This window comes from Arvicola amphibius, chromosome 1 (genome assembly GCF_903992535.2).
Source record: "Arvicola amphibius chromosome 1, mArvAmp1.2, whole genome shotgun sequence".
Classification (NCBI taxonomy): domain Eukaryota; kingdom Metazoa; phylum Chordata; class Mammalia; order Rodentia; family Cricetidae; genus Arvicola; species Arvicola amphibius.
In genome coordinates, this window is record NC_052047.1 from 93,580,924 (window position 1) to 93,605,598 (window position 24,675).

Below are 24,675 nucleotides of genomic sequence, written 5' to 3' on the forward strand. Positions count from 1 at the left end.
CGAGGGGAAGTCAAGCGCCGTTTGGTTCCGCCTCGGGGCTCCTGATTGCCATTCCTGCCACGGCGCAGTTATCTGCCCTCCGTGCGGCAGACGAAGCTCACGAGTGATGCGCTCGGCTGCAGCCGCCTGTGCCAACAGGACGATTGCCCGTGCTCTGGGGACTCTGTGGGGCTGAGATAGGAGCTGCCGGTGGTCAGGAGATACTGCGGACTCTGGATGTTGTGCTCGTTCTAAGCCTCAGTTTCCCCAATGGAAAGCAGAGCTCACATCGGATGAGAGGATGAACGCTCATCCTATGAGGGACCAGTGCCACCCTCGAGACGTCCAAACACAAACTGATGGCTGAGTGGCCTGAGTAACACCCCACACCCATAGCCTCTCCTGAACATCTCAGTGGGTAGGGCGTTTGTCTAGCATGCACGAGGCCCCAAGTGTCATCCCTAGCACTTGGGAGGCTGAGGCAGGAGCACCAGGTCATCCTTTGTTGCAAATGAGTTGGAGGACAGCTTGGGCAACAGGAGCCCCTCAGCAGTAACTCTTCTATCAATGCTCTCTGCACCGTTTACCATTTGGGGAGCCTAAGGAACATAGACCCGTGGCCATGGCTGGATTGATTCTGGCTGACTCCTGCCCTGCAATTCCCCTCCTTAGGGTCCCACTTCCCAGCCCCCTCTCCAACCCTTAGGGTCCCAACCCGCTCCCGTCCCTCCCCTCGCGGACCGGCAGCTGCGGCCGCCTCCCGCCCCTCCCCCTCGCCCGCCACAAAGCGACGGACGCGGCGGTGACGGACGGCGCCTCCCGCCCCGCGCCACAGCCAGCCGCGACCCTGCGCGATGCTCAGGTCTCTCGCCCAATCCCCTCCCGGCCCCGGTCCCAAGGGCGACTCGGTCCCTGCGCCGGTGTCCTCGTCCTCCGGGGCCATCTCCGCCCCGGAGCGGCTGAAGGTCTGAGGTCTGTAGATCTGTCGCGGGGCGGGGGCGGGACCCGGTGGGACGCGGGTGTCCTCGCCCCTCCCTCGGCCCGGAGAGCCCAGGCAGGGACCCAGGGGTTTATGTCCCTTTGTGCAGTGGCTGCGGCCGTAGGCGGTTGAGGAATTGGGAGGTTAAAAGGTTGCAGGGAGTGGGGGGGAGGACCCGGGAGTAAAGGGATTGGGGAGGTTAAGAGATAGAGGCGGTAAGGGGTCTGGAGGTTAAGAGATGTAGGGGTGAGGGATCCGAGAGTTAAGATGTACAGGGAGCGGGTAAGGGATCCGAGGGTAAAGGAAAAGGGAGGTTATGAGATGGGGGTGGGGGATAAGGGATCCGGAGGTTAAGGTGTATGGGAATGGTTTTTAAGGGATCGGGAGGTTAAGAGATGGGGGAGTAAGGGATATGGGGGGTTAAGGAATAAAGGGTAAGGGATGGAGGCGGGTAAGGTATAAGGGGGTTAAGGGAATGGATGTGGATTTAAGGAATCAGACCGACTGAGCCCTTGGGATCGGACAACAGTCCACAGGGAGTACGACCCTCTGGGTGGTCCAGCCTCTGGAAACTTTGTGGTGGAGCTCTGGGGGGGACAACCACGCTGACACCATACTGTGTTGCCTGTAACTCGAAGTGCATGACTCCCGCAACGCTGGAGTAACACCTGCTGCCCCCTCCACTCTGAGCCCAGCCTAGGACTCCTGACCACCTCCCCCTTCTCTTTCCCCTTCTCTCTCCTCTCCCTTCTTCCTGCCCCTTTTGTCTCTCCCCTCTTTCCTCCCCCCACCCCCGCTCCCCAGGACGAGCTGAGGAGCTCGCATGGAAGCCCCGGTCTGACACCAGTCAATTCCGGGGACATCGATGGCCAAGTGGCTCCGGGACTATCTGAGCTTTGGCGGCCGGAAGCCTCCGCCGCAGCCGCCCACCCCCGACTACACAGAGAGCGATATCCTTCGGGCTTACCGGGAGCAGAAGGACCTGGACTTCGAGGATCCCTACGAGGACGCCGATGGCCGCCCCGAGTCGGAGCCCGCAGGGCCGGTGGACTCCAAGTACGACTCTCCCAGGCACCGGCTGATCAAAGTGGAGGCTGCAGACATGGCCAGAGCCAAGGCCCTCCTGGGCAGCCCTGGGGAGGAGGTGCGTGGCGGACGGGCACTGGTGCTCTGTCCCCATCATCCCAGGGTCCCAACCTCATGCTCCCCCGCCCCCGGGGAGTCTAAGAGTTTCTGGGTTAGCCAGAGTACCCCATCGAGCCTTTCTCCATTCGGAAAGACCGAGGGTGGGCGCTGTTTTTGTTTTGTGGGAGGCTCAGTGCAAGGTCGCTCAGACTAGCCTCAAATTCACTACTTAGGTGGCGATGATCATGAATACCTGAGACTCCTGCCTCTACTTCCTAAGTGTGTGTCACAGGGTGACAGGCGTGTGTGTCACACTCGAAGTTGGATCTGGTGCATGCTGGGCAAGAGCTCTCTGCCCACAGAGCTCCAGCCCTGCTTAATTCTGGGGCAGTGTTTCTCAGCCCGTTGGTGGTGACTCCCTTTGGGTTCAACGACCCCTTTCACAGGAGTCATCTAAGACCATCAGAAAACACAGATATTTACCGCGATTCTTAACAGTAGCACAGTTATGAAGAAGCAATTAAAAGAATTCTATTGGGGGGGAGGGTAATCACAACCTGAGGAACTGTGTTACAAGGTCACACAGCATCGGGAAGGTTGAGAACCTCTGCTCCATTGGCTTAGTTTGGTTTGGTTTTGAGACAGGTTTTCTCTATGCAGCCCAAGCTGGCCTAAAACTTGCCATCTTCCTGCCCCCAAAGCCTCTAGAAGAGGGGAACCTGAGAGGAGACAGGACAGAATGGATTAAACCCTGCCTCATTCTCTCCAGCTGTGTGACCCTCCCCAGGTCACTGACCTCTGCTGTTGTTTCTTTGCCTATAAAACAGGCTTATCTCTTTACTAAGGGTTTAGGGGCTGGTATTAGAACAACACCAGAGGATTCTGGGAACTGGGTTTGAATTCCCAGAACCCACTTGAAGAGTTGAATGTGGTGACCTGTATACTGGGGAGCCAGGCACCGGAGGATCCTGGGGACTCCCTGACCAGCCTAGCTCTGAGAAATGCGAAATGGCCCAGCAGGGGCAGGAGGAGAGCACAGTATAACACGACAGGCCATCAGAACTAGCCCAAGCCTTTCCCCACAGCCCGAAGCAGACACTGAGTACGCAGATCCTTTTGACGCCCAGCCTCAGCCGCCAGCTCTGGATGATGGGTACATGGAGCCCTATGATTCCCAGACCGGCTCGGGTGGTGAGTGCACAGGGCTGGATACGAGGGCATGGTCCTGCATGGAACAGGAGGGTGACGAGTGTCTCCTCCAACCAGAACGGCCAAGTAGAGCTGTCCAGCTTTACGATACTCCATATGAGGAGCAAGATGCAGAGCCGGAAGATGGAACGACTTCTGGCCAGAGTCGGCTGCCCCTGGAGGATGAGAGGCCGGCGGATGAATATGACCAGCCTTGGGAATGGAAGAAAGATCATATCTCCAGGGCCTTCGCAGGTGTGCGCAAGTCCAGGCCCTTCAAAGCCCTCCTCCTCCCTCCACTGCCTCAGTTTTCCCCAGAGAAAATGCCTTTTTATCCCCATCCGAGTCTGGGTAGTCTTGGGAAGAGACGTGGCTGTGACATCAGACTGGATTTGTGGTCATTGTAGGACCAACCCAACAGGATGGTTGTAGATGAAACGCTAAGTCGCACTCAGTTGTGTGGGAGCTGGTGAAAGATAGCGTGAGGTTTTTAGGGGCTGTCACGCGGTAGACTTGGAGTCAGACAGGTCCTAGCTAAATAGAGTGAAAGAGTAACAGGATCAACATAAAAAATGGAAGGATGAGCCAGGCGGTGGTGGGTGGTGGCGCACGCCTTTAATCCCAGCACTCGGGAGGCAGAGGCAGGCGGATCTCTGAGTTCGAGGCCAGCCTGGTCTACAAGAGGTAGATCCAGGACAGGCTCTAGAAACTACAGGGAAACCCTGTCTCGAAAAACCAAAAAAAAAAAAAAAAAAAAAAAAAGGAAGGATGTGGCCATGACTTGAAGCAGTACTTGCCTTCCACCACGTGGGTAGTCCTGCTTACACACAAGCAAGCACTATTGCCTGCTGACTACAAACTTCCAACCCATTCCTGTTGACCACACACCCTCTGCTCTGATTCGTCAGCCAAGGCAATGCCCCGCCCCTTCCGTAGTGTCTAATTTCTGGGTGACCACGCCACCTTATTTTCAAAAACCAATCAGTTCTTGTGTCAATTCTGTCTTAACCTTAGACTCCACCTCTCCTGGGTTCTGATAGCTTGCCCCAAACTGAGATCCCATTGACTGGCTCCTGTCCTGCCCTCTAGGTGGGCGGGACTTAACCTCACCCTTTCCTCTCCCAGTACAGTTTGATGGCCCTGACTGGGAACGGACCCCAGGATCGACCAAGGACGGCCGGAGACCGCAGCCTGCGGAGCGCGTGGATGCGACTCTGGCCCTGGAGAAGCAGCCGTGAGTGCAAATGCTGAAGGAGGGGTGACCCCGGGGACCCTGGAACTGCAAGGGAGTTGGAGTCTCTTTCATTCATTCTGTCATTCATTTTCTTGGCAAGGGTCTCATGTAGCCCAGGCTGGCCCCACTCACCTTGTCCAAGGGAATTGTCTGGCTGTGCCCTGGGGTCCTTTCCTCGGCCCCTAGGTGTGTGAAGTCAGCTGGAGATATCTGTCCCCACGCCCAGGTGGTTTCATGGCCCCCTGAGCCGTGCAGAGGCCGAGAACCTTTTGTCCCTCTGCAAGGAAGGCAGCTACCTAGTGCGGCTCAGTGAGACCAGGGCTCAGGACTGCATCCTGTCCCTCAGGTGAGACCCAGCGGCCAGTGGGTGGGGATTTCTGGAAAGTGGGCGGGCTTTCAGGCGACTGGGTGGGGCTTCTGGGTCAGTGGCTAAAAGGAACACGAACCAGGTTCGTTTGAATGGCCCTGTCCAAAACTTGAAATGCAACCTGAGTGTGAAGCAAATTCTCAGGATGTTCTAGAAAGCACTTGAGTTTGAAACTCTGGTTCCTTAAGATCCCTAAAGTGTGAGTCCAGTGTAGCATGGCCTGTGATACCAGCACTGGGGGGGTAGAAAGGTAGCGAGGAGAGGGCAGGGCGACCAGGAGTTCAAGTTCAGCCCCGGCTCTCATCCAATTTGAGGATATCCTGGGCTACATGAGACTGTCTTAATAAAAGCAAAGGAGGGACTGGAGAGGCAGTTCAGTGGCTAAGGGCACTCGCTGTTCTTTGGGAGGACCTGGGTTCAGCCCCTACATCTAGTGGTTCACAACTGCCTGTAATTCCAGCTCCAGGGAATATGACGCCGTCTTCTGGCCACTATGGGTGCACACGCACGCGCGCATTAAAAGTAAAATATAGCCGATCCTGGTGACGCATGCCCCTAATCCCAGCACTCGGGAGGCAGAGGCAGGCGGATCTCTGTGAGTCCGACCAGCCAGGTCTACAGAGTGAGTTTCCAGAACAGGCTCCAAAGTTACACAGAGAAGCCCATCTCAAAAACCCAAAATACATAAATAAATAACTGGGATGGCGAGATGGCTCAGTGGTTAAAGGTACTTGCCACCAAACCTAAACAACTTGAATTTGGCTGCTGGTGGTGGTGGCACACACCTTTAATCCCAGCATTTGGGAGGCAGAGGCAGGTGAGTTCAAAGCCAGCCTGGTCTACAAAGCAAGTTCCAGGATAAGCAGAGCTGTTGCACAGAGAAATCCTGTCTTGAAAAACAAAAACAAAAAAAAAAAGAAGAAGAAGAAGAAAGAAAGAAAGAACTTGGGTTTTGAGAACCTATATGGTGGAAATAACGAACTGACCTCCACAGAGTGTCTCCTCTGACCTCCACATGTGTGCTCCCAATATACATATAAATAAATTAATAAATGTGAAAAATATTTTTGAAAGGGTGCATAGGAGTAGAGTCAGTCTCTTCATTGACTCAACATTATTAGAACACCTATCAGGGACTAGAGAGATGGCTCAGAGGTTAAGAGCATTTGCTGCTCTTCCAGAGGTCCTGAGTTCAATTCCCAGCACCCATCTATAGTGAAAGCTGGTGCTCTCTTCTGGTGTGCAGGCATATATGCAGGCAGAACACTGTGCACATTAAAAAAAATGCCTGCCTATATTCCAGGGTCCCCACTATGAGTTGGGGCCCTGGCACGGATGAACTCAGGTTCCAAAATGGGACTGTGGAAGATGAGAGGCTGAGGGAGGACGTGTACAAAAGTGGTACTCAGGCTGAGCTAGGAGCCATCAGGGCCGGGGTGAGCAGAGTGGGAAGGAATCTTACTGCAGAGCCCGGGCTGGCCTGGAATAGCTCACAGAGATCTGCCTGCCTCTGCCTTCCAAGTATTGGGATTAAAGAATAATTTATTTAACTTATTTATTTATTGTGAGGAGAGGTCTCACTATGTAGTCTTGCCTGGCCCAGAGCTCACTATGTAGACCAGACTAGTCCTGAATTTGTAGCGATCTGCCAGCCTCTGCCTCCCAAGTGCTGCAACTTTTCTTTTACTTTTGTGCATGCGTGGGTATAGCGGTTAGAGGACAACTTTTGAGGTTCAGCCCTTGCCTTGCACTTTGTGGGTCTTGGAGAATTAAACTCAAGTCATCAAGCGTGAGCTGCAAGCATCTTAAACCTCTGGTCCCTCTAATTGGTCCAAAACGGAACTTCAAAGGGAAAGCTACCCTGCGGAGCCATGGAGGTCAGGAAATCACTCGTGACTGTCAGTCCCACAGAGAGGCACTGGTGGGGCTGCCAGAGGTGTCCCTGGAGGCCCAGAGTAATGCACCCGTGGAAGGCGGCTGTGGAGAGATGGACAGTTGCGTGGGTCTGGAGAAATGATGCTCTACCTTGCCCCCACAGGAGCAGTCAGGGTTCCATGCACCTGAAGTTCGCGCGGACCCGGGAGAACCAGGTGGTGCTGGGCCAGCACAGCGGGCCCTTCCCCAGCGTGCCCGAGCTGGTCCTGCATTACAGTGCCCGCCCGCTGCCTGTGCAGGGTGCAGAGCACCTGGCACTGCTCTACCCTGTCACCGGCAGCCAGAGCCCCTGAGGGACCCTGCACACTGGCTGCCAGGCCAGAGAGGGGACGGAGGACCCATGACAGACTCCCTCCAAGCCAAATCTACTGCCCTCCGGGAGGTTCCAGGACCCCCTCTCTGTGAGTGGGCTTTGCCTGAGAGAGAGAGAGAGAGAGAGAGAGAGAGAGAGAGAGAGAGAGAGAGAGAGAGAGAGAGAGAGAGAGAGAGAGAGAGAGAGAGAGAGAGAGAGAGACACGCGCTTGATGGGTTCAGTCCCAGGAACACACACGGCCCACACGGTGGCAGTAGAGAGCGGACACCTGCAAGTTGTCCTCTGATTTACACACAAGGCACACACCATAAATTAACAAATAAATGTAATAAAAACGAATTTTAAAACCTTGCCATTCCTTGCTATTCTTTCGGAGCTTCGGAGAGAAGCCAGGCGACCGCTCAGACATTGGAGCGTTCCCAAAGCCATGGCAAACACAGGTGCCTGCGGGTACTGAGCAGTGAACAGCAAAGCCTTTGTCACAGGGGCCCAGCTGGGTTTAGAAGCTAGATGTCCCCAGAGACGGGGACAGCTTCACCTCATCCCAGCCTGCAGCTGGGGCCTCTGATATCCCAGGCAGAGCAAACATCTGTTCCCTGGGAAAGCCACAGGAGTCGGGGAGGGGAGGCAGCCGCAGCCCCGTCACTTCAAGGTGACAACTGGGCAGGGACAGGACCGTGTGTTAGTAGCCCTGACCCTCAACTCTTCCTTTTTTCGATCGGGAAGAAGCTCTTGGTGGCCCATTGAGGAGGAAGGGGCTATTCAGGGCTGAGTGTGGACTCCCTGCTCACTGGACATAAAAGCAAGGGAAGGTGGGAAATTACATAATTATAATCGAAATGTGTGTTTGGGTAAGTGCACGTGTGTGCAGGTGCCTGGAGTTTTGAGCCACCAGAAGTGCTGGGAATCGGTTCTCAAGAAGGGTAGTGTGTGCTCTTAACCTGTGAGCCATTGCTCTATCCCCCTTATAAAAATATAAGGCAGTCCGTCAGGTTCTGTCTCAGGAGAGAGAGACAAGTGGATCTCTGAGAGTTCGAGACCAGTCAGGTTTACAGAGCTGGTTCCAGGTCAGCCAGAGCTGTTATCCAGAGAAACCCTGTGATGAAAACAAGAAAAAATCAGAAGAGGAGTAGACGCTTCCTGGCCAAGGTATGATGCCAGGCCATCTCCTGGGATCCTGGAACCCACAAATGACTCCTCATCACTCCCAACCAACAGAGTCACATTGCATCTTTGACAAGTCTTGTTAAAATTGAGCTTGGCAGCGGCTAGAGAGATGGCTCAGCGGTTAAGAGCATTGCCTGCTCTTCCAAAGGTCCTGAGTTCAATTCCCAGCAACCACATGGTGGCTCACAACCATCTGTAATGAGGCCTGGTGCCCTCTTCTGGCCTTCAGGCATACATGCAGAGAGAATATTGTATACATAATAAATAAATAAATATTTTTTTAAAAATTGAGCTTGGTGGTGTAGGCTTGTCCCTCGTGAGGTTGAGACAAGAGGATTGCCAGTTCCAGATCCTCCCCACCCCCACAGGTATTTATCTCAAAGTAAAGATGAAAATCAGAACTAGTGAGGGGCTGGGGGCGTGGTCAGGATGGAGCCCCGCCTAGACTCCCCCAGTGAGGGGCTGGACGCGTGGTCAGGGTGGAGCCCCGCCTAGACTCCCCCAGTGAGGGGCTGGAAGCGTGGTCAGGGTGGAGCCCTGCCTAGACTCCCCCAGTGAGGGGCTGAGGGTGTGGTCAGGGTGGAGCCCCGCCTAGAATCACCAGTGAAGGACTGGGGGTGTGGTCAGGGGTGGAGCCCCGCCTAGACTCCCCCAGTGAGGGGCTGGGGGTGTGGTCAGGGGTGGAGCCCCGCCTAGACTCCCCCAGTGAGGGGCTGGGGGCGTGGTCAGGGTGGAGCCCCGCCTAGTATCCCCCCCCCCCCCCGTGAGGATGGGGGTGTGGTTCACGAATAAAGCGCTTGTCTAGCATGGTTGAGGCCCTGGGTTCCGTGCACACTACTTAAAGAATCCTTTATTGGCAGCTCCTGGGTAACATCATTGACCTCAGCCTCTAGCTGTTGGACGCTCCCTCCCTTTATTAAAAAAGTGACGCCCTCAAAAGCTCTTGACCAGGTCCATTTTGGGTTCTCAAAGGTCTCCAATGCCTTTTTGACTTCGAGGATTCCTCTCGGCATGTGGCCTTTTCCTACTTCCTACGACTTGCAGAAGATGCACAGTGGACTGAGGTGGGGTAGCCAGGCCTGGGCCTAGGGCTGGGTTTGGAGACCGGAAGTTGCTGGCATGGAGCAGGTTTGGGGAAGGCGGTGGAATATATAACCTGGGCTCTCTGTTCACTGCCTGTATCCTTCTCCTTAGGCCGGGCCTGAGGCCTGCGTGGGATCTCCCGGGGCCGGTAGAGGACATTGCTGTAGAAAGAATTTCCTGGGGGCCGATGACATAAATCAAAAAGCGACAGTAAATTAAGAGTGGCCATAGCTGTCTTGGCAAGGGCAAGGGACCAACCTTCCCTACTATGAAGCCTCCTCTCCACCCCCATCCCCACCCCCAGCTCTCTTGGCAGGGTGCAGCAGTTCCTACATCTGCCACGCGGCATCGGCGGCACCATGTACAGAGATGCCTTCAGCTCCCGCGAGGTGAGACTCACCTGGGCAGGTGCTCTCACCTGAGTCCTCACGGCGACACCTCCTGAGACCCCATAACACAGCACCCAGCACCACCAAGGCTGCCACCACACCCCCAGCCACCAGAAGCACCAACAGGAGCCCTGGGTGGGAAGACAGAGAGGACTGTCTGTGGGGGAGGGGCACGCAAGGTGGGGCAGGTGCGGGGAGGGGATGGGCTCACCTGAAGAATGGGAGTTCTCCTTTAGCGGGAGGTCACCTGCAGGAAAGAGGTTCCTGTCTCAGGAGGATGACCACTGTGGAGCCCAGACACCTGCTTCAGGATATTAAAGCTGCCGGTTCTGCTCTGTGATTTAGGCAGAACCTCAGGATCCTCTTCTGAGAATAAGCGCGTAAGCATAAAGGTGTTCTTGGGCTATCAGTGGGGTGTAACTGCGAACTAGGGGTCCCCTCCAAATTATTCCTGAGACTCTGCCTCCTCCAAATGACTTCTGTCACCAGCTACCTCTCATCCAAATCCCAAATCTTAGGACAAAGCACGCTACACACCAACACTCTCAATTCACCCTGCCAAGACAGGAGAGCCCACGACAGTACACAGCAGGACCGGTGACAGAGACGGAGACGGGGCTCAAGCCCCAAGCCATGTAGCCGGTCTATGAACATACAGGGCAGGAGGCCAGGTCTACATAACTATAGAACTGCAATCAGAAGTGGAGATCTTATGACTTAGAGAAGGTGGATCATCCCCAAACTCTCCTCTTGCAGGTGCTGATGGAGCAGGGGTCCCCGGGGCCGATAGTGGTAGAGAAGCCAGCTGGGTACAGCTGCTCCCCACCCCCACAGCGTGTTAATTGGCTACTCCTCAGGCTGGTGGTGATGAGCCCCTGCAACGGCAACATGTCCCTGCTAGCTGAGGAAAACACACCAGGTACTCCATCCCGGCAAACAGGGTCTAGAACACAGACTGGCAGGAACCACCGAATGGGTATCAGCCCAAGGCTACTGGGGTCCCACCAGGCCCTGCCAGTGGCAGCCAAGCTAAACACAGTGTGGTTTCCTTTGTTCTGTGTGAGACAGTGAAGGCCAGGCTGGTGCTGAGCTCTTGGCCTCTTTCTGCCTCAGTTTCCCGTGGGCAGGAGGATAATAGACAAGTGTTGCCACATCCCACTGAAGCTCACCCTCCTGACAGGAAAGTGCCATCACACCTGGCTCCTGGCTATTATATTATATTATATTATATTATATTATATATTATATTATATATACCATCTTTTTTAATGACTGTTTTTACGTGTGCATGCAGTACCAACAGTGGCCAGAAGGGGGCCGTAGGGTCCTCTGGAACTGGAGCAACAGTGGTTGTGAGCCACCATGTGTACTGGGAACAGAACCCTGATTCTCAGCAAGAGCAGCCGATGCTCTCACCACTGAGCTGCCTCCCCAGCCTCTCACACAGCTTTTTGAGACGGGATCTCACATAGTCCAGGCTGGCCTTGAACTCCTCACCCTCCTGCCTCAATAGCCTGCTTCTTTCGCTTGCTATGGAATCCAAACTAGCTTTGGTTCTGTTATTCTCCTGCATCAGTTTTCCATGTGCTAGTGTAGCAACTGTGCTGTGAGCCATTTTACACTCAGACAGGACCCGAGATTCAGGAGTCCGGGGATTCTAGAGCCTTCCCCACTCACACGCCTCTTCATCCCCGTTCATACCTGCCTCTACCAGGACCTTGGTCCCATTACCCTTGGCCTCTTGCAACTTGGGGATCTCCAGGGTGGCCCAGCACACGTAGTCCCCACTGTCGTTGAGGCTCAGGTGGTCCAGTCGCAGGCTAAAGTTTGTAAGCGACTGCCAGGACAGCTGTCCCCGAGACCCACAGCCCGTGGTGTTGAGGTTGCCACTCGAGATGAGCAGATGGCAGAAAACAACCTTGTCCCGGATCCACTCCACACGCAGCCTCTCCCAGGCCTCACTCTGATTCACGCCACAGGACAGCCACATCTCATCGCCTGGCCTCACCCTCACCGAACGGGGCCACTGCTGCACGCTCAAGCTGACAGCTTCCTGCAGGCCTGGGAAAGATAGGAGTCTTACCCAAATCTAGCAAGCCCCATGAGGGCCTGAGTTCGAGTCCCTAGAACCCCTGGAGAAGACGGAGCATGGTGGTGTCACCCTGCGCTGGGGAGGCAGAGCCTGGAAGACCCGTGAGTTCTCTGTCAGCTACTCCCACAAGCAAGCCACAAGAGACGGAATCTCAGCCAGGCGCTGGTGGCGCTGGTGGCACACGCCTTTAATCCCAGCGCTTGCACTCGGGGGCAGAGGCAGACTGATCTCTGTGAGTTCGAGGCCAGCCTGATCTACAAGAGCTAGTTCCAGGACAGGCTCTAAAGCTACAGAGAAACCTTGTCTCGAAAAACAAAAAAAAAAAAAAAGAAAAGAAAAGAAAAGAAAAGAAAAGAAAAGAAAAAAGAGACCGAATTTCAGAAAAATCAGTGGAGATTGACAGAGTAAGAGTCTGGGGGAGAACACTGGGCCTCTGTGCATACATGCACACACATACACTCACAAATACATACATACACAGAGACACACATACATACACATACACACAAATACATATGCACACATAAACATGCATACACACACATGTACACATACATACTCAGATACATACACACAGTCACTCACACACATATGCACACTCACACATACATGCACACACATACACACATATATGCACAAATATACACACAGATACATACACTCACAAATTCACATACACACTCTCACAGTCATACATACATACACATGGACATGTATATACACATGTACATACAGACATGCACATAGACATGCATACACATGGACATGCATACACACATACACACACATAACCAACATGGGCGCCGACGTGCTGACTCAGCAGATAAAGGCACTTGCTGACAAAGCCTAGGACAAGAATTCCATACCTCATAGCCCACATGGTAAAGGGAAGGAGAGGGTGCTGGAGATGGCTTCAGGAGACCCCACATCCCTGGCCTCTGGGGACCCTGCACACACATGCACACACACACCAGATATATACTTTTTAAAAAGAAAATTCCTGTGGAACATGGTGGTGCACACCTTTAATCCCAACTCTCCAGAGGCAGAGGCAGGCAGGTCTCTGAGTTCCAGACCAGCCTGGACTACATAGTGGGAACCTGACCACCCCATGGCAAGATCCTGTCTCAAAGGAACAAAAGAATATGGGGGCCAGAGGCCAGGGTTCCGGTCCTGGCAGGCTGGTGATTAGGTCATGGTTTGGGTTCCTCTGAAGATGCCTAAGGGCCCAAGCATCCAGTTAGGGGCAGTTCTGACGGGGGAGGGGAGGATCAGGCAACTGAAGAGGGATCAGGCTGGACAGAAAGAGGGAGTGCACAGGTAGGGCCCCCAAGTACTCACCCCAGAACTGCAGCAGGATGAATGCCCAGCCCGGAGACCCCATCCCTGAACCATCAGGCCCCAGGCTCGCCCAGTTGCTCTGGGGTCACCCAGCCCCCACACACACTCTTCCTGTCACAGAGTCCACCCACCCCTACTGCGGTGACGTTGGGGGTGGGGAAACACAGAGGGCAAGCAGACATCCTGTGCTTCAGGCTGTAGGGGAAAGGGGGTCCCTTCCACCCCACGCCTCAGTTCCCCCAAAGCATTCTACATCAGAAAGGGAATACGCATCCATCTGTGGGTGTAGAGACTGCGTTCGTAAGAGTGCAGATCTCTCTGGAAGACACTACAGAGGACGGAGGAAAAGCAGAGAGGGACAGCAAGGAAGAAGGGCTGGATGAGGAGAGCCCGGGCTCAGTGGGCCGAGCACTCACCCATGCGCAAGGCCTGGACAAACACCCAGAGATGGAGAGGTGGAGGCAGGAGAATCAAGAGTTCAAGGGCAACCTTGGCTACACAGGGAGCATGGGACCAGACTGGGCAACATGACTCTTCTCAAAAATCAGTCAATACAGTAAGATCCCTCCGCCTCAGCTCCTGGGTCCCTAAGTCCTTTCCTTGTTGCAGGGCTGAGCATGAGGCCCAGGCCACACACACAGGCCCTGTTAGAGGATTTCTGTGATGACTTTGGTTTTTGTCTTTTTTTGTATTGTTTTTTTTTTTTTTTTTTTTTTTCTGAGACAGGGTTTCTCTGTAGCTTTGGAGCCTGCCCTGGAACTTGCTCTGTAGACCAGCTGGTCTCGAACTCACAGAGATCCGCCTGCCTCTGCCTCAGGAATGCTGGGATTAAAGGCGTGCACCACCACTGCCGGGCAGGTGACTTTGGTTTATCACAGGCATTGTGTGGCAGTGTGGTGGCACACGCCTTTAATCCCAGGAGGCAGAGGCAGGGGGAATCTCTGTGAGTTCCAGGCCCAGATCTGGGCTACAGAGAGAGAGAGAGAGAGAGAGAGAGAGAGAGAGAGAGAGAGAGAGAGAGACAGACAGACCGACCGCAGACCCACCTGCTCTGGTAGCAAAAACCAGACCCCTGTTCTCAGTCCAACCACAGGACATTGGTGAGTTCCTGGTGGACTCAAGCCCATCTACTATCAACTAACCCCGTGGGAGGTTGGGACCCCTGTGTGGGCAAACGAAGCTAGCTCAGCCTGTTGAGGCCAGTTCTGTCTCTTACAGTTTCTGCTACCCCTTCAAGGCCTAGGCAAAGTCGGGGACCGGAGGTCTTAGCCATCAGTCCCCAGGCTCGGGGCCCCTCTGGGGTCAGTGGTCAATGCGGTAGAGTTCAGAGTCTCAGACCAAACCACTGGATGACCTACTATCTCACTGGGTGCTTCCTGGAATTGTTCTGAACCACAAGGAGGGCGCCGCTCTGCACAGAAAGGTTGTGTTTAAAAGATCCTATCCAAAGCCCCAAATGCTGCCCGGTTGACAGCAGGGCGAGGTGAACACAACAAACACGTCTAGCCCTGAAATCTAGGGCTGGTAGAGAGGTTTTGGGGGGGAGGGGGTTAGTTATAATCTGGGGTTTTGTGGAACCTATAGGAGCTTGTTCACCGTGTGACCATAATGCTGAACGCTGGTTGGTTGTACAAGCAAGCAATGACAGTTCTCAGAGTAAAGTTTGGGTACCAATTTGAGTAGCAAATGGGGACGGTGTGGGAGTGAATAAGGGGTGGTCCCGAGGTCACAAGACAGGACCTGAGGTCAAAGCTAGATAACCTGACTTCTGCCTGATTGCTCTCTCATCCCTCCTGGTATCACACGCTCTGATACCCAGGCTCTGGAGGAGAGCGAGTCCCAGCTCCGAACTACATTTCCCAGCAGCTCCCGTCGCGGGAGCATGCGTAATGCATTCAGTGATGGAGCGCTGACCAGGGGCGCGGCGGCGGAGGCGGCGAGGGCGCGGAGGGCTAATTGGTTGCCGGCTGCGGCCACGGAGGCTAGAGTGTTTGGAGAACCAGCTGAGGGGGACCCTGAGGCGGGGTCGGGGCGACCCAGGGCTGCAGCTATGGAGGACCAGAGGGTAGGACCGGGAGGGATGCGCGGAGCGGGCACGGGGCGGGGACCAGGTGATGCCGCAGCGCCCCTCCCCCTCACAGGCCGCCCGCACAGCGGCTCGGGTTAACATGCAACCCCCAACTACCCCACCCCCCAGTTCAGCTTTTCAGCATCCTAGCCTGGGCTTAGCTGGGTCCCCACTCCACAGGTCACTGTCCCCAGCTCCGCAATGCCCAGCCCCCCACCCTGGGTGGGAGCCGGGAGCAGGAGCCCTCGTCCTCCACTTGCTCTGGGAATCCCCCTCTCCAAGCCCCACCCTTCACAAGTGAGACCTTCGGGCTGCCCAGGTGAACTCCATCCACTTCCCAGGCTATCCTGACGCACGCCTAGCGCACCTCGCCCAGGAGAAATTTGTTTCTCTATATAGTCCTTTATCCCAGGCTAGCCCAGTTGGACTCTGGGACTTACCTTGCCCAGGCTACCCTCTCATTGCAGCTCACCTTCAATTTTCAAGATGCAGATATTGGCCTGGGGTGTTGGTGGTGCACGCCTGTTATCCCAGCCTGGGGAGGCAGAGGCAAGAGGTTGATGTGAGTTCCAGGATAGCCTGGGCTACACAGTGAGACCCTGGGGAGGTGGATCAGTGAGTAAAGTGCTGTGCAAGCCTACGGACCTGAGTTCAAGTCCCCAGTGTCCATGTAAGAAGTTAGTGCAGCTGCATACACTGTAACCCCATCCCTAGGGACGGGGACACAGGAGGATCCCTGGGGACTTGATGGCAGCTAGTCTAGCCCAGGCTCAGTGAGAGACCGCCCCTCAGATAATAGGTGGAGAACGAGAGAGGGAGATAACCCACATTAACACCTGGCATCCACACACGTGTGCATGCACACACACAAGTGCACACACCATCAAACCAAGTCCATATCAGATCAGTGCTCAGGCCACATAACAAGGGTCCATCCCTGAGTTTCCTTCTCTGCGATGGGAATGCTACAGCCTCACCCCAGGCCTGCATTCCTGGAGGGTAGCGCTCAGCCAGCCCGCTGCCATGTTCCTGTGTTCCTCAGGAAGCACTAAGAAAAATCATCACCACCCTGGCCGTGAAGAACGAGGAGACGCAGACCTTCATCTACTCCCTGAAGCAGATGCTGCTGAATGTAGAGGTGAGTGGAGCGACCAGATCTGCAGGCTCAGGTGGAGGGGTGCAGGGAGAGGCCAGGGGGCATCTCCCACGCTTCAATTCAGTCTCCCATCTACATGGCCCTCGCTTTTTTCCCCTTGAGACAGGGTTGCTCTGTGTAACCCCGGCTGTCCTGGAACTCACTCTGTAGACCAGGTTGGCCTCAAACTCACAGAGATCCACCTGCCTCTGCCTTCTGAGTGCTGGGATTAAAGGCGTGTGTCACTGCACCTGGCTCATGGTGGCCTCTTCCCATGCAGGCAAACTCAGCCAAGGTGCAGGAGGACCTGGAAGCTGAATTCCAGTCCCTCACGTCAGTGCTGGAAGAGCTGAAGGAATCCATGCTGATGAAGATCAAGCAGGACAGGGCCAGCCGCACCTACGAGCTGCAGGTGTGAGCGTGTACCCGCTCCCTCCTTCCCTCCAGAGCCCCTGGTTCCCTCCTGACCCTTCTGGCACCACCACCTCCTTGTGACTGCCCAGTTCTTCCCACTGGTCCCCCCAGAACCATGGTAACACTCCCACTCAGACACCTCCCATGACTCCCCTGGACTCTGCAGCTCCAAGCTGGCGTCTCTCACATTGAAACCAACTTCACACTCACTTCTCAGGATCCCACTTTCCCACCCGTGATTGCCAAGGGGCCTGAGGGACTCAGGTGTGAATCCAGCCCCATCTGGCTCCGCAAGCACTCAAGGCTCCAGTCTGCCTGTCCCACCTGGAGCCCCATTAGGCTGTGGGTCCTGCGGGAAACAGAGCTCTGGGTGGGTTTGTGGTGGTTGAGGAATCTGTCCCCATTGCTCGCTACCCACAGAACCAGCTAGCCGCCTGCACTCGGGCCCTGGAGAGCTCTGAGGAGCTCCTGGAGACAGCCAACCAGACCCTGCAGGCCGCAGACAGCGAGGATTTCCCTCAGGTGGGTGTCGATGAGAGGACCCATAGGGTCCCTGGGCCAAATGCTCTGTGTACAGTTTTGTTTTTTGTTTTGTTTTGTGAGACAGGGTTTCTCTGTGTAGCCCTGGCTGTCCTGAACTCACTCTGTAGACCAGGCTGGCCTCAAACTCACAGAGCTCCGCCTGTCTGCCACCCGAGTGCTGGGGTTAGAGGCGTGCGCCACCACCGCCCAGTTAGTTTTGTTTGTTTTTATCACACGTGTTTGTTTGTGTGTGGGAGGAGTGTGCGCAGCCCACAGCAGTCCCACCCTCCTTACACGCAAATCAGGTCTGTCAGCAAGCACCTTTACTAGCCGAGCCTCTTGCCAGCTCACAGCTCATTTTATTTAGATAGTGCCATGAGGCACACAACATAAATACGTCTCTGAGACTTCTCAGGGAGAGTCTGTGGCATTGTGGGTAGAGTGCTTACCCAGCATGCACCAGGCCCTGGGTCCCATCCCCACCCCCACACAAACTGTATAGGTCAATTCCCTCCATCCCTCCCCCCCACTGTATAGGCCAGGTGTGGTGGTGCATACCTGTCACCCGAGCGACTGGGAGGAGTGTCCAAGTCAGCCTCAGCTGTGCAGTGAGTTCCAGGCCAGCCTGGGCTAAATGAAACCCTGTCACAAAGAGCAAAACAATTTGACTCGAGAGTAAACAGTGTGATTTCATTCCACCCAGTGGCAAGTGTGTCAGTCTTGCTCAGTGTGAGCTTTTGCCTTGTGGAACATCCGTTCTCCTTTTCTCAGATTTCTCTTAAGCTGGACAGTCTATATTTTGGCTTCTTAAATGTGCTGACTCGAGCTGGCAAGGTGGCTCTGGGGGTAAAGGGGCTTGCAGCCAAGCCTGACAGCCTGAGTTCAATCCCCAACCCCATATGGTGGACAGAGAGAACAACTCCTGAAGGTGGTCCCTTGACCTCCATACATGTGTGTACACATGGAAATAAATGTCATTTTAAAACTAGAAATAAGTAAGCGTGCCTGCTGTGCAGGCTGGGCACAGAGAGGGGACTGGGGTGGGACTCACGTAGGCTCACTGCCCCTTTGACACACAGCCTGGAAGGAGGCAGAGCTTCTGCGAGTAGCACAGACCTTTGATTTCTGCTTTTTCCTTTTCTAGGCCGCCAAGCAAATCAAAGATGGGTAAGATGCTGAGTCTGTCCCAGAGTCCTGCCTGTATGGGACACACCCACTGGGGGAGGTCAGGTACCTGAGCACTGCACAGGAAAACAGGACCGGGGTCCCCCCAGATGTCCCAGCCTGGCCCCTCTGCTACAAAGCTGCCATTGGATCGCTCCTCCCTCCCTCCCTGCAGTGTGACCATGGCCCCTGCCTTCCGATTGTCACTCAAGGCCAAGGTCAGCGACAATATGAGTCACCTCATGGTGGACTTCGCACAGGAACGGCAAATGCTACAGACCCTTAAGTTCCTGCCTGGTGAGATGGGGACATGTCTGGGGGTCCAAGACTCCGGGAGAGACAGAGAATGGGCCATACACACACAGCGTGGAAGTCACACAACCTTCACCTCCCCCCCACCACACACACACACATATACCAGACTGGTTTGGAAACAGGAAGACACACACAAAGGTTGGGGCCTAGTCAAGTCCCGCCCATGCAGGGGTGGGTCAGGCCCTCAACAGTGGCCAGGGTTGTCTTTGGGGTGGGCCCTAGCCAGGCCCCAGCCATGCATACGTTGGCTCTGTGGTTGGCTCTGTGGATAACTGTGTCTGTAGTTTGGTTCCTGGTGGCCTGGGAAAGCCCTGCCCTGGAGATCCCAGGAGACCTCACCTCCTAGGGAACTGGAAGTCTGTGGAGGGCTACTGTGGGGTGGAATCCCAAAGAAAGCCACACCCCAGTTGGTAGAAAATTCTGGAAAAGCATCAAATGGATGCTGGAAGGAACAGAGAGAGCTCTACCTTGACCCCAGGAGGCCCCAGTCCTCCTAGGGACTCAGACACTGACCTTCTTCTTGGGCCCCGGCAGTGCCAAGTGCCCCCGTCATTGACCTGGCGGAGTCCCTGGTGGCCGATAACTGCGTGACGCTGGTGTGGCACATGCCCGACGAGGACAGCAAGATTGACCACTATGTGCTGGAGTACCGTAAGACCAATTTCGAGGGTCCACCCCGCCTCAAGGAGGATCACCCCTGGATGGTCGTCGAGGGCCTTCGGCACACTGAGCACACCTTGACAGGTGGGGGAGCACCCCTCAGTGAGTGAGCATGGGTGGGCAGGAGAGGGAGCACTCCCCGACAGGAAGGTCCAGTCCCAGGCAGGAGAGGAAGCGGTCCCTGATAGACGAAGGAGCACACCGAAACAAGAAAGGGAGCACTTGCATTTGAGGAGCTGTCCCAGCTCAGCTTAGCTGTCCATCTCCCAACTGCCCACCCCCTCCATTGCCCCGGCAACCCAAGGGGTGTTGCTACTCCTGGCTTCCTGCAACTCCTGGAGTCTGAGATCGGGCTGGTAGAGCTAGCCCATCAGAGCCGTCAGCAGAACAGAAGGCATGGTGGATAGGTTTGTCCCGTGTGAAGCACTGGTTTCTCAAAGCCGTTTGAAAACAGAGGAAACTGAGGCACGGGAGGAATACTCCCCTTATCTTCTCCATAGCTCTACTGTCTAGCCGCCTGTCCTTCCATTCTAGCTACGTGTGTGCCAATGTGGAGGTCAGAGGTCAGTGTTGGCCATCCCCTCAATGTCTCTCCACCCTGAGCTCACGGTTAGCTAGGCTGTCTGACTGTCAAGACCCGGGAATCCTGTCTCCTCCTCGGGGTTGCAGTCTGCATGCGTGATGTCTGGCCCTTTCCTGGTGACTGGATTCGGTCCTCGCGTTCTTGCCACTTTACCCAGCAAACATCTCCTCAGCCCTTTGCTCACTAGCGAGCAGCGAACCCCTGGTCCTGACATTCAGAGGGATCCCTCAGATATTCAGGGAGTTTCTGGGTAATTAGAAGTCAGACCATCTAGGCATCCGCATGGTGGGGAGGAGGAGGCTCAGGAGGCAGGAATCAGTCGTCAGAACCCTAATGAGTCCACAAAGCCTTTCAGAGCTGGGAACCCCTGATTTTCCTCCCTAACTCTCAGTTCTCAGCCTATAATCACCAGCCTGCTAGTTATCTGTAATTAGCATTCATGGTTAATAATGAACATGCTAATTGCAGGGAGATGGCCATGCCAGCCAGTGCCAGAGCCCCAGAACCTAGTTCAGAAGTCAGATTTCCTCTCTGTACAGAAATCAAAACAAACCTACCCTTTTTTTCATAGGTCCCAGTATTCGTATCCCAGGCCTCTCTTCCTCTTACTGGTTTTATTGTGGGGATAATCACAGACACACAGGCACAGTCAGGGCTCCTGTCTCCCTACTGGTGGCAGCTTATGGAATAGCTATAGTTCAGCTCTAAACCAAAGGAGTGAAGGGGAGACTTTGCTCAGGTGCCCGAGTGTTCATCCGGCAGGGAGGAAGCCATGGGTTCTACCCCCAGTTGGTGCACACCCATCTTCTCAGCACAGGGGAGGTGAAGGCAGGAGGATCAGGAGTTCAAGGTCAGCCTGGACTATCCTGTCATATAAAAAGGAAACGGGGCTGGAGAGATGGCTCAGAGGTTAAGAGCACATGGTGGCTCACAATCATCTGTAATTCGATCAGATTCCCTCTTCTGTCATGCAGACAGAATACTATATACATAATAAATAAGAAAGTTTAAAAAATAAACAGAATAAAAAAAGGAAAAAAAAACAGAAATGGGGAGGCGGTTATGAATCTTTAATCCCAGCACTAGGGAGGCAGAGGCAGGCGGATCTCTGAGTTTAAGGCCAGCCTGGGCTGTACAGTGAGGCCCTGTTTCAAAACCAAACAAGTCAGATGGGGCTTGTGTTCTGGACCTGAGCTCTCTCAGTGAGCAACGGAAGGTTCTGGCGCACAGGGCTGTGGTGCTAGAACAGGGTGGTGGCTAGTTTGCCTGATAGACAAATAAGACCAAGCTGGACATGGGGCTTGGTACCCTGAGTGGAAGAAGGCATTCCACAGAGGAATGAGCAGAGAGGCCAAGGACAGGAAAAGAACGTGGAGCAGGCAGGCCCACATCAGCACTGGTAACCAAGGAGCCTGAGAGGTAGCTCAGTGGTTAGAACACCGGCTGCTCTTGCAGAGGATCTGGATCCGGATTCGGTTCCCAGTACCCACATGATGGCTCATGACTGCCTGTAACTCCAGCTCCAGGGGACCAGATGCCCATTTCTTGCCTCCACAGGCACTGCATACGGGTGGTGCACACACAGGTGGGCAAAAGATTAAAGATTAAATCTTAGACGAGACACAGATAGACTGGCAGACTGGAGTGGGGACCTTGCTATCTTACATCCTCTCTTCCCTCCTAGGTCTCAAATTTGACATGAAATACATGAACTTCCGTGTGAAGGCTTGTAACAAGGCAGTGGCTGGTGAATTCTCTGAACCGGTGACCTTAGAGACTCCAGGTAACTGCCTTCCACCTCTTCCTGACTTGGTATCTCCCACCCATCCTGTTATCCTGGGAACCCTGGGTCTTGGAATGGGGTGATGTGACCCTTGTTGCTCTGGCTGCCAGGGAGCTCACCCTTAGTCTGCAGTGGCTGTCTCCTGTCGAATATCCTGGACTCTTCTTGGTTTTCTTTTTTAATTTCTATTTATAAAGGTGATCTGTGGGTCGAGTTTTATTTTACATGTATTTATGTGTGTGTGCACATGTAGGGGTTTGTGCTTGAACCAACCATCATCAGGAGTCATTTCTCAGGCATGTCTACCTGGCTGGCCCGAGCCCTAAGGATCCCCTGTCTCTGCCTGCCCTGTGCTGGGTTACAGATGTCACCAACGTGTATGCCTTGTTTTTAACACAGACTCTAGGAATTAGGACCCAGGGAGTCTTGTGGTAGCTCACCTTAGGGCCCACCAGCCTTCAGTTAATTTTTGCTTTGAGACAGGGTTTCTCTGTAGCTTTGGAGCCTGTCCTGGAACTTGCTCTGTAGACCAGGCTGGCCTTGAACTCACAGATCCTCCTGCCTCTGCCTCCCCAGTGTTGGGATTAGACGCGCCAGCACCACCCAGCCAGTTAAAATCTTTTAAGTGGTTATTTTGTGAATTTTTCCGTATGTATGTCCGTGCAGTACAGCTGCGCAGTGCCCATGGAGGGCAGGGAGAGCAGGCAGAGAGCTGGGGTTAGAGTCACGAGGTGGGTGCTGGGAATCAGGGTCTCACAAATAGCCCGGGCTGGGACTGCAGGTGTGGATGAATGAGGTAGTCTTCCTGACTGTAGAGTCCGGGACAGAACGTAGTCATAAAACTGAGTCTGTAGTCTCCCACAGTGACTCCTGTATATGGACTTCAGAAGCTCCCTCTAGCCATGTTCTTTCTCGGGGTCTGCCCTCAGTGGAAGCACAGCTTGAAAACGTTAGACTACAGCCCTTTCACCTGGTTTCTCTGGCTCTTGGTCAGCTCCCCCAGCCTTCCTGTCCTGCGTCTCCCTAAGCTGCCTGCCCTTGTCTCTGTGTCTATCTGGGTTTCCCATCTCTGTGACCCCCCCAACTCGTCTCCCTGGCCCCAGCATTCATGTTCCGCCTGGACGGGTCCACATCTCACCAGAACCTGCGAGTAGAGGACCTCTCCGTCGAGTGGGACGCCATGGGCGGGAAGGTCCAAGACATCAAGGCTCGAGAGAAAGAGGGCAAGGGCCGGACAGCGTCCCCTGTCAATTCCCCAGCCAGGTAGTCCGTGTCCCCTGGTCCTCGAGTCTCACCTCACCAAGGCCAGTTTTGTCAGGACCCGGGGTGGAGGGAGGAGCCTGGGGGTATGACAACTTCCTTGTAGAAGAGTGAATGATAGCAAGGGTTCTGATAGAGGAATAGGAGGGTTTTTTGCAGCATCTACCCAGTTAGCTCAGTTGGTTAGGCATCTTCCAGCTGAGGAAAATGGTGGGCACATTTACAAGGGCTGGCACGGACCAGGGAAAGGTGAAACCTGAGCTGAGCTGAGCTTCCCTGCTATCCACAGAGGGACCCCATCTCCCAAGAGGATGTCTTCAGGTCGTGGGGGACGGGACCGCTTCACAGCTGAGTCTTACACGGTGCTGGGTACGGATGGGAGATGAAGGGAGCTGGGGAGCTGGGGGCAGAGCGCCTGGGGGACATGGGCATAGAAGGTGCGCAGCCGTGGCTCCATCCTACCCCCTCCCTGTCCCTGTGCCTCAGGGGACACGCTGATTGATGGTGGGGAGCACTACTGGGAGGTGCGTTTTGAACCGGACAGCAAGGCCTTTGGCCTGGGTGTAGCCTACCGCAGCCTGGGCCGCTTTGAGCAGCTGGGCAAGACAGCCGCGTCCTGGTGTCTGCATGCCAACAACTGGCTGCAGGCCAGCTTCACCGCCAAGCACGCCAACAAGATCAAAGTGCTGGACAGCCCTGTGCCCGATTGCCTGGGCGTACACTGCGACTTCCACCAAGGTGCCACCACTTTTCCTTCCTCGACCCCAATGTCCCGGCTCCTCCCCGGTCCTCACCCCTGTCCTGACACCTGTTCCCCTGCCCCCTCACCCCAGGCCTTCTGTCTTTCTACAATGCCCGCACCAAACAGCTCCTGCACACCTTCAAAGCCAAGTTCACACAGCCCCTGCTTCCAGCTTTCACTGTGAGCCATTGGCTGCGGTGGGAGGGGGTGGGCTGAGGGGAAGGGGATATGAGGGGTTGGGCTGCGTGGGAGGGGGTGGGCCCAGGTGGAGGATGCTGGGCCTGTCTCCGAGTGCTGTGTCCTGGCTGAGCCTCCCTGTTTCTCACTCTCCCCAGGTGTGGTGTGGAAGCTTCCAGGTGACCACAGGCCTGCAGGTCCCCAGCGCTGTGCGCTGCCTACAGAAGCGGGGCAGTGCTACCAGCAGTTCCAACACCAGCCTCACCTAGGCCGGGGCCACCTGCCAGCCGGGGCACTTCAGCCGGCATCTCCACCTACCTGCTGCTTGGAGCCTTAACTCTGGAATGGGGGGTCAAGGTCCCCTCACCACCTCACTTCATAATAAAGATAAAACACTAGCCATGCTACTGTCTGGTTCCTTTTTGGTTGTTTTGGTTTTTTGAGACAGGATTTCTCTGTAGCGTTGGAGCCTGTCCCAGAACTAGCTCTTGTAGATCAGCCTGGCCTTGAACTCACAGAGATCCGCCTGTCTCTGCCTCTGCCTCTCAAGTGCTGGGATTAAAGGCGTGTGCCGCCACCACTCCCTGCCTACTGTGCTGGTTCTTAGAGACAGGGTACCTTGCATTTCTTAGCTGTGAAACAGGCTTTCCTTGTGGATTG

General features: G+C 54.8%; 3 protein-coding genes across 3 annotated transcripts; 2 read left to right on the top strand and 1 right to left on the bottom strand.

Moving 5' to 3' along the window:
• The first annotated feature begins 1,823 nt into the window (after positions 1 to 1,823).
• Shd (Src homology 2 domain containing transforming protein D) lies at positions 1,824 to 7,100 on the top strand. Its single transcript, XM_038315830.1, has 6 exons — positions 1,824 to 2,102; positions 3,169 to 3,274; positions 3,350 to 3,526; positions 4,397 to 4,505; positions 4,732 to 4,851; positions 6,911 to 7,100. Exons 1-6 carry the CDS (start codon positions 1,824 to 1,826, stop codon positions 7,098 to 7,100), a joined length of 981 nt encoding a protein of 326 aa, XP_038171758.1.
• Positions 7,101 to 9,311: 2,211 nt separating this feature from the next.
• On the bottom strand, positions 9,312 to 13,250 carry Tmigd2 (transmembrane and immunoglobulin domain containing 2). The gene is made up of 4 exons (XM_042055259.1): positions 13,193 to 13,250; positions 11,437 to 11,820; positions 9,789 to 9,890; positions 9,312 to 9,547 (listed from the first exon to the last, which is right to left on the bottom strand). The coding sequence occupies exons 1-4, from the start codon at positions 13,233 to 13,235 to the stop codon at positions 9,312 to 9,314; spliced, it is 765 nt and encodes a 254-aa protein (XP_041911193.1). The 5' UTR covers positions 13,236 to 13,250.
• Positions 13,251 to 15,242: 1,992 nt separating this feature from the next.
• On the top strand, positions 15,243 to 24,284 carry Fsd1 (fibronectin type III and SPRY domain containing 1). The gene is made up of 13 exons (XM_038347702.1): positions 15,243 to 15,257; positions 16,303 to 16,398; positions 16,676 to 16,807; positions 17,230 to 17,331; positions 18,476 to 18,498; positions 18,671 to 18,792; positions 19,345 to 19,554; positions 21,738 to 21,836; positions 22,940 to 23,099; positions 23,386 to 23,465; positions 23,583 to 23,834; positions 23,930 to 24,018; positions 24,174 to 24,284. Exons 1-13 carry the CDS (start codon positions 15,243 to 15,245, stop codon positions 24,282 to 24,284), a joined length of 1,491 nt encoding a protein of 496 aa, XP_038203630.1.
• Positions 24,285 to 24,675: the final 391 nt, after the last annotated feature.

What these genes read in the sequence shown, in the direction of transcription:
- Tmigd2 (XM_042055259.1), bottom strand. Translation starts at nt 13,235, where the DNA reads ATGGGGTCTCCGGGCTGGGCATTCATCCTGCTGCAGTTCTGGG. An exon ending in CATCCTGCTGCAGTTCTGGG is followed by an intron (nt 11,821 to 13,192) that starts GTGAGTACTTGG and finishes TATCTTTCCCAG; the next exon opens with GCCTGCAGGAAGCTGTCAGC. An exon ending in GAACGGGGATGAAGAGGCGT is followed by an intron (nt 9,891 to 11,436) that starts GTGAGTGGGGAA and finishes CTTCCCACCCAG; the next exon opens with GGCTCCTGTTGGTGCTTCTG.
- Shd (XM_038315830.1), top strand. Translation starts at nt 1,824, where the DNA reads ATGGCCAAGTGGCTCCGGGACTATCTGAGCTTTGGCGGCCGGAAGCCT. An exon ending in TGGGCAGCCCTGGGGAGGAG is followed by an intron (nt 2,103 to 3,168) that starts GTGCGTGGCGGA and finishes CTTTCCCCACAG; the next exon opens with CCCGAAGCAGACACTGAGTA. An exon ending in CTGGCCCTGGAGAAGCAGCC is followed by an intron (nt 4,506 to 4,731) that starts GTGAGTGCAAAT and finishes CCCCACGCCCAG; the next exon opens with GTGGTTTCATGGCCCCCTGA.
- Fsd1 (XM_038347702.1), top strand. An exon ending in GCCAAGCAAATCAAAGATGG is followed by an intron (nt 18,499 to 18,670) that starts GTAAGATGCTGA and finishes CCCTCCCTGCAG; the next exon opens with TGTGACCATGGCCCCTGCCT. An exon ending in TGAGTCTTACACGGTGCTGG is followed by an intron (nt 23,466 to 23,582) that starts GTACGGATGGGA and finishes CCTGTGCCTCAG; the next exon opens with GGGACACGCTGATTGATGGT.